This window comes from Theobroma cacao, chromosome 1 (assembly GCF_000208745.1).
Source record: "Theobroma cacao cultivar B97-61/B2 chromosome 1, Criollo_cocoa_genome_V2, whole genome shotgun sequence".
Lineage (NCBI taxonomy): Eukaryota > Viridiplantae > Streptophyta > Magnoliopsida > Malvales > Malvaceae > Theobroma > Theobroma cacao.
The window spans coordinates 35175505-35184229 of NC_030850.1; the positions used below are offsets into that span (position 1 = coordinate 35175505).

At 32.4% G+C, this 8725-nt stretch overlaps 1 protein-coding gene across 1 annotated transcript; it reads left to right on the forward strand.

The window, feature by feature from the left end:
• Positions 996 to 6721, forward strand: LOC18614265 (synaptotagmin-4). The gene is made up of 12 exons (XM_007051941.2): positions 996 to 1234; positions 1458 to 1566; positions 2459 to 2560; positions 2855 to 2905; positions 3347 to 3467; positions 3603 to 3724; positions 3875 to 3973; positions 4538 to 4618; positions 4739 to 4824; positions 5218 to 5443; positions 5675 to 5839; positions 6138 to 6721. The coding sequence occupies exons 2-12, from the start codon at positions 1462 to 1464 to the stop codon at positions 6516 to 6518; spliced, it is 1539 nt and encodes a 512-aa protein (XP_007052003.2). The 5' UTR covers positions 996 to 1234; positions 1458 to 1461; the 3' UTR covers positions 6519 to 6721.

Genomic DNA, 8725 nt, shown 5'->3' on the forward strand with positions numbered 1-8725 from the left:
TAATTCTATTTATAACAATATTTATGTATTAAATATAGTAATAGAAATTAATGTGATAAATTTTAATATATTGAGAGAAGATATTATTTTTTTATTTAAAAATTTTAAACTCGTTAGCAAAATATTTTTATTTGTACAAAATGAACATAATTATTTTTCTCACCCAATAATATGCTTAAATCTTATAAGTAATTATTTTGGTAAGAGAAGAAAGGGATGAAAGAACAATATTATTACTTCACTTTTAATGATTAATTTTGAAGATTAATATTTTATATTACAATTTAAGAATCATTACATAAAAAAATTTACAAGTGCTTGCATCATAAATTTTCACTCTTTTAACACTAGCTAATATAAGAAAAAAAAAACATATTGCGAAAGACTTACCTCATAATTTCTTATAATCACACTATAAAGTCCAAATTAAACTAAATTTCAAACAAAAACTCATAAAAAAAAAAGATCCGATCCTCTAATCGTAACTCTCTCATCCGAGTGTCACATTAAGTGCTTCAAAAATTGTAGTAATAGAAGTATTTTAATCTCACACAAGTAGAGAGATTTTAAAAAAATTTATAAATACGAGTTTTATATATTTTATTAAATTATATTTTTAATAAAATAATTATTTTATAATAAAATGACATCAAAACGGAAGCGATCTCATGTCACTGACAGCAAATATCTTTGGAGTGTAGACAAGCAACGACTAGGGGAGCATCGCCGAGCTTAAAAAAAAGGTAGACAAGGTGTTTTAATATCGGGTCGGGCTTGGACAGGTGGGGGATTTTGGAAAGGTCTTTACCAAATTCAAAAGTAGAGAAAATTACAAGGCAAAAGTACAAAATCTCCTTTTGTGGACCTCACGCCCCCTTAAAAGATTTTTATATTAATTTATTTCTTTATTGAATCGCCGATAGAAACAAAACCGACAGACGCGTAATTAAAAAAAAAAAAGGAAAATTGAATGCGGAAGATTTAAAGGCACAGACGAGAAAGAAAGAAAGGAAGAGGCTCGCTCTCTCTCTCTTCTCTTCCTCCTCCAGGCCTGGCCTACCTCACTTGAATGCTTCTTTTCATTGTTCTTTCGAGGGCCAACGCCCACATCCAACTCTCTTGATAAAGACGTTTTTGTTTCTGGAGCAAACTTAAAACTGATAAGTAGGGAGAGATTGATTCACTGAAATAATTTTGGAGTGAGAAAGTTTATAGAAACCAAAGTGTTTTAAACGTAAATTCCTTTTTCTTATTTTATTTTATTTTATTTTGGTTTTCTCTCTTATCCGATCCCCAATTTCTTCTCTGAATTTTCAATTGCAACTGTAACTCTTTCTTTCTGTCTTTCTCCTTTTTCTTGCCTCTACGCCTACTTCTTTATTTGTGTTTCTCGGAACTCGTTTTTGTTTGTTGCTTTATTTGTTTATTTTTTCGAGATATTTCTGTTTGGTTTCCAGGAAAATGGGGCTGATTTCGGGGATTTTGATGGGGATGATCTTCGGTATTTCATTGATGGCTGGCTGGCGTCATATGATGAGGTACCGAAGCACTAAGCGAATCGCGAAGGTACTTTCGTTTCCATAATTTTTTTTTAAAGAAAAATTTCGGTTTATCATGTTCTTAATCTGCTTAGGTTTCTTTGATTAGTTCCGATTCTTATTCCTTCGTTGAATTAATGGCATTTCGTTAAACTTCCAGTTAATTCGGTATTTTGATTGATTGATGATTTTAGTTAAGGAGAATTTTAAATAGTTGTCGAAAACTGGTTGAGTAAATTCATTTTAATTTCACTTGTATTAGCCGCCTGCAGTACCCATGGTTTCTACTGTTTGCCTGGATTTGTGGTTTTAACTGTCCAATATTTCGAGTTTTAGATAGTGGACTTGAAGTTTCTAGTATAGCAATTTGACACATAAGAGTCGCCTGAATAGATATGGAAAATTTGTGCAGAACATTAGGTACTTGCTATGTTAGCAATCAAGGCCAGCGAACATCATATTTGATTCACACCTAGATCAATCTTAACATAAAGTTTCGTGTTTTGAGTTGAACTGAAGCAATAGCTTTAAGCTTAGGAAGGAATTAACTCATTAAATAATCTTTTAGTGCACTTGCAATTGTTATTCACTATGTCCAATTAAAATCTGATTAATTTGGTTGGGCAGTAATTAAATAAGTGTTTTGAGGTGGTTTTACAGTATTCTCTTTTATGCTTTCTGTATGATGTTCTCATGGATTGTACTTAAATACGCTATATGTTTTGAGTGTTTGATACAATGTGGGAGAAGCATATGTCCATTGCCTTGTCAGTTAGGTAATGTATCTACTTTTTGTTCGTCTTAATGGACACTGAACTGTTCACTAGGGTTATTTATTGTGACTCAGTCAACTTATAAGCTTATAGATGCATTCAGCTTTTCAGATGCTCATTAATCATTATATTTGTCTTTTTTGGCAGGCAGCTGATATAAAAGTTCTTGGGTCTCTCAGCAGAGATGATCTGAAGAAAATTTGTGGTGAAAACTTTCCTGAATGGATATCTTTCCCTGTCTATGAACAGGTTGGTTTACTGGTGTCAGATTAATTAGTACTCCTGTTTGGGTACCTAAAATTAGCTTCTGATTTAATTGTTTCTTGATTTTATTGAGGGCAATATCCTCTACCAATTTGTTTGAGACAGTTGGGTTTAATATAAAATCATATTTAACTTGACTTTTAGTGCCTAAAATATACATCTTTGAAGACTAGATACATCTGCATGTTCTAGGTGTAGAAAAGATTTACTTTCACTTTTGCTATTAAGATTTGATGCAGTGTGGTTGCTTCCCATCTTATGGTTGGTTGGCTGTTTTAGGTGAAATGGTTGAACAAGCAATTGAGCAAATTATGGCCTTCTGTTGCGGAGGTAAACTACTTGTTTCTTTACCTTCATTTTATTTGCAATAAGTTTCATAACAGTTACTATTTATTTCTTTCAAGAAGACTGAGAGAGATTATGCTAGTAAAGCTAAAGGAACTTAGCAGTTTGGCTTTTGTGTCACTGAGTTGTTCCACTAGATTGGGCAGCTTATTCGGCTCTTTTGATGTTTTATGAACTGGAAAATAATTGCAATTGTGTATACACATTAAGTTGGCTATCTGCTGTATTGTTCATGCCAAGCTCATATATTCTAACAGAACCGAATTTAGTTTTCCTGTTTTTGGTCAAAATGAATTTTTTTTGGTGAAGGAAGAGGGACACACGAGTGAGTGAAGAATTGGTAATAATTTAAATGGCTTCCCATAATATAATAAATATTCTATTTATAAAGTATTGAGCCAAAGGTTTTTTAATATTTATTTTCAGGCAGCATCAGCTGTAATCAAAGAATCTGTTGAACCACTCTTGGAAGAATATCGACCTCCAGGAATTACTTCACTAAAGTTTAGCAAATTGTCTCTTGGCACTGTGGCTCCCAAGATTGAAGGTATAACTCAATGGAGAGTGTGACCTCATTTTGCTTGCTTTTACTTGGTATAGCCACTGTATCTTGTAGCATGTTATATCCTCTGTAAACTATTGCTTAAGCATTTCTACCTGTGTGATTACTTATGAAATGTAGGTATTCGAGTTCAGAGCCTTAAGAAAGGTCAAATCACAATGGATATTGATCTTAGGTGGGGTGGTGATCCAAGTATAATTTTAGGTGTTGAAGCTGCACTTGTTGCTTCAATACCAATACAGGTTGGTGCATGAACAACCTTTCAACCCTTTTATTGATATTAAATTTAAATGTAATTATGTTCAAACATGGTTTTTTTTTTCATCTTTAGAGTTCGAATCTTATGAGATGAGATTATTGCTATACTATTAGTTTGTTGCTCTATGATGCAGTTGAAGGATCTTCAAGTTTTCACTGTTATTCGTGTCATCTTCCAACTTGCTGAAGAGATACCTTGTATTTCTGCTGTAGTCGTTGCTCTCCTTTCTGAGGTACCATTAGAGTATTATCTGAATTGCTGCAAATGTACAGGGGTTTTAGTTAAAAAAAAAAATATTGTGTAGGATTTTTTTTGAGAAACTGGTTAATCTGCACCATGTGACTCGTGGTTTCCTATGTTGTATGATTGTCTAGAATCTGATGCAAGTTTTCATAAATTTCTGAAAAGAAGTGGTTATTTTAATGGGTATAGATGATTCCTTTTCAGGAAGATGTCATAGATGGCTGGTCACTGTATCAGGTCAATGATGCCCTAATTGAAAATTTTGCTACTCATCTGTGTAAATTTCAAAGAAGTTGGCATTGGAAATTGAGAAATGATAACTGCACAGCTCACACCATTTAGCACTTTGTTTTTTAGTTGTTTATGTTAAGAAGAATATTATTTCCAACTTTTTTAGTGTCCTTTCTGCTTTCTATCAAAAATTTTCTTATTTTTAATTAACCTTTGCTATGAAATGCTATTTGCAAATGGCTTTAATCAAATTCTGAAGAATATTAGGTAGATTATATAGTTCTGTTGCACTGATTTTCATTTTTTTTCTTAATGCAATCAGCCAAAGCCTAGAATTGATTACACTTTGAAGGCTGTTGGTGGAAGCTTAACAGCAATTCCTGGAATTTCAGATATGATTGATGTAAGTTTTCTTGGTTTTGGTTTTTTACTTCTTTAACATGTTCACACGCTTTATTGATTTGGCATTCTTAGATAAACTCGTTAATTTTGTAGATTGTTCCACCTTTGTTATATTCTGTAGGATACTGTGGACACAATCATCACAGACATGCTTCAGTGGCCACACAGAATTGTTGTTCCAATTGGTGGTATACCAGTTGATACAAGGTGATTCTGAAACTTTTGATCCTGTGCTATTCTCTGTTTGGGTGATAAGCTGCATTCCGGTAGTGCATGCAAAACTATTATTTCTTCCGAAACCAAGTTTCAGTATTTGGATTAAATTCACTATGAGATATTTTTTTTTCAACCTTTTTTATCCATAAAGCGGCACTTATATTCCTTGACATGCTCATGCTCCTAAAGATCCATGTGGTTCAACATGATATAGAAGAAAAGGAAAAGTCATTTATCTAAATATATGGTGTTGTCTTCTCATGGTATTTGAAATTTATATTATGCAAAATTTTAAAAAGCTTAGCATTTATTTTAATTTCGATTTGGATGTCAAAGAATTCTTCGGAATGTTGGATGAAGACCACTTCTCCTTTTGTTATGCAGTGAATTAGAGCTTAAACCAGAGGGAAAGCTGACAGTTACAGTAGTCAAAGCAATTGACCTAAAGAACATGGAAATGATTGGAAAATCTGATCCTTATGTGGTTGTGCACATTCGGCCTCTCTTCAAGGTTAAAACAAAAGTTATTGAGAACAACCTGAATCCTGTTTGGAATCAAACATTCGAGTTGATTGCAGAAGACAGAGAGACGCAGGCGCTTACTGTTGAGGTTTTTCTGAACCAATTTGTCTTTTCCTCTTTTTGCTTATGTTGTCATACTTGCCTTTTTACTGAATATTGTGCTTCAATGTGTGAAATTTCAAAATTTTAGTTTTGTTGACAGAATGACATTTTTGTTTTTTTGTTTGTATTTTTTGCTAATGTTATGATATATACACACATACATATAGATACACCAATTACAATTAGTTAATGCAATGTTCATTATGGCTGGAAACAGGTTTTCGACCAGGACATTGGGCAAGACAAGAGGCTAGGAATTGCAAAATTCCGTTTGATTGACTTGGAACCGGAGACACCAAAGGAGGTTAATTTGAGCCTTTTAGCCTCACTTGATACACTTAAAGTAAAAGATAAGAAGGACAGAGGAAGTTGTGTCATTAAGGTAGATATTTGGTTTTGAAATTGCATTTGTTTATGTTTTCGTGTTCAGATGCTGGATTTTTAATAGTATTGTGGTAGCTCTTGATGTCATTAAATTTATTTACATCCTCCATTTGCTTCTAGCTTTATCTATGTGATGTCCTCTCTGATACCATTGGAATGCCAGAGATGGGTTTTTTCTCCTCATAATAACATCTAGTTATTTTCAGCATTTTGATGAATGAAGATTTCCTCCTTTTTTATTTTCAGTCTAGTGTTGGGTGTTTCTGATTAATATATTATTTATTATATATTTTCAGCTTTTGTACCATCAGTTTAGCAAGGAGGAGCAGTTGATTGCTTTAGAAGAAGAGAAGAGGATCCTAGAAGAAAGGAAGAGATTGAAAGAAGCAGGAGTTATTGGAAGCACAATGGATGCACTTGATGGAGCGGTATCACTGGTTGGATCTGGTGTTGGATTGGTGGGTACTGGAATTGGTGCTGGAGTTGGGCTTGTCGGAACTGGTGTAGGTGCTGGAGTTGGGATTGTCGGGAGTGGCCTTGGAGCTGTTGGCAGTGGCCTTAGCAAAGCAGGAAAGTTCATGGGCAGGACCATAACAGGAGGGCATTCCAGCAAAAAGAGTGGTAGCTCAACTCCAGTGAATAGCATCCAAGAAAATGGTGGTGCAAAGCCGCTCTAACTTGGGATGCTGAAGAATGTGAATTCGGCCTTCAGTTTGTAGCATGTAGTGATTAGACACAAAACAGTTCTCTGCTTTTGTTCTTTCTAGTAGTCTGGAATTTGATTGCATAAGTATTGTTCATTCTGATTCTGTGTGTTTGTATCTAAACGTGTAATAATCGTTTGAATATCAATCAAAGTTCTGCGCATATTGACTCCTAACTAGTCTGTCGACGAGACGATGAGTTGGTTTCCAGAAAAGCAATACTTTCAGAAATATTCCCGAAATTTTGAGAAGTCAAAATACGGGATTGGATTATGACATAATATAATAATTTAATCAATTAACTTTTCCTGTGAATTCTTTAGACCTCAGAATTTCGAGTCAAGAGTCCCTAAATTGTAATGTAATTAAATTTGTAATTCTTAGCGGGAATGTACGGTGATTTCGTGATACACCAGAATTAGGAAATATCAGGAGGTCTTTTTGTTATATAAAATAAGTTGTTAGCGGTAAATCTTAAAAGAACTCGCAGAAAGAAAAAAAAAAACAAAAAGAGCTACTCTTTTTTTCTACTTCGTAATTTCTCCTATGGCAAAAGAATTTGTAGTCGGTTGGGGTTATATTGTGTGTGATTTTTAGACAATATTTACTCAATTCGAGATCATGTTTGGATGGACACAGTTTATCAGTCTTGGCAAACTTCACTCAAAGATGAAAAAATCAATCTTTCTATTTGTTTGATGTTTTCAGAAAGTAATGACAAATGTTGTTTTAACGTTAATGCAAAAAAATTATTGATATTTTTGAGCTCATATTGTTGGAAATCTGAGGAAGGAGGTGTTGGGTGTCACAGTCACATGAATTTTACATCAAGATAGAGTAACGAAATCCCATATTAAAAAAAACTCTCAATGGAGAAGTGGATGTCATGGTTTTATAGAGGTAATCACTAAATTTTACATTAACTATGTACTAAAGTGATACTAAACATTTCAAAATTCACATCACTTTCAACCTGTGAGATGTTAATATCTCATAAGAGTTGATGTGATCATTTTGGTTGGTTAATTATTTTCGACTTTAATCTATAAATTCAATTGTTTAATCTTTTATCGAGAACCACTTTGATTTGAAAATTTGAAAATTCAATTGTTTAATCTTTTGTCGAGAACTTTCCCAAATTGTATTATTATGGCAATTTATGGAATGATCAATAAAAATAAGACCACCTTTCCCATATTGTATTATTATGGTCAATTTAATCCCATCTTTATTCAAAAATCTAGAAATTTCATTGTTTAATCTAGACTTTCCCCGAATTGTATTATTATGGCAATTTATGGAATGACCAATAAAAATAAAACCACCTTCTTCATATTGTATTATTATGACAATTTATGGAATGACTAATAAAGATAAGATCTTAGCCTTTGCAAAATCCAGTGATCAAGTATGCACTCAAATTTCTTCCATCTCTCAATTGGATGATATCAATTGTTTCAATAATCATTTATTTGCTGTTAGTATTACGGGGTAATTTCTTATATGTGATAACCTAAACGAGAACATCTCTAAAAATCATTGAATTCGTTGTATCACTACCTATAGTTAATATTAATTATAAGAAATATATTGTTAATTTGGGTGATGATATTTGTATAATTATTCATGACGTTCATTGATATCAAATCCATTATGATAATGGAAGTGTTTTAACAAAAAATTTTGAAATTTTAAAATTTGACATGCACATAAAGAATTGAGAGAAAATATTGTAAGTGGGTAACTACTTATTGTTTCTTGAGAAATACTAACAAAAATGAAGACCCTTTATATAGGAAAAGGTTTCTCACATTGGAAGACTCCAGGCATCTTAAGCACTTTGTCTAAGTTTGCAATGCATCTCTTAAGAACTTCTGCAAACAATTAACTTAAAATCTAAAATGTTCTAATCCCTTCTAGAATATTGAAGCGCTTTAATTTATACACATAAGTTTTTAATTTTTTAAGGGTAAATTTTAAATTTCAATATTTTCTCCATAAATTCAATTTAACTAATGAAAAGCAAATATATAAAAGAAAACTTTTTGAAAATATCCTTGTTTCTTTTTTGTGAAACTTGAATTTTATTTTTGAAAATTTTAAAAATATTTTGCTTTTATTATATTGTGAGCTTTTTGAAAAAAAAATTAATCGTTAAATGTAGATGGATGTTTAACCTG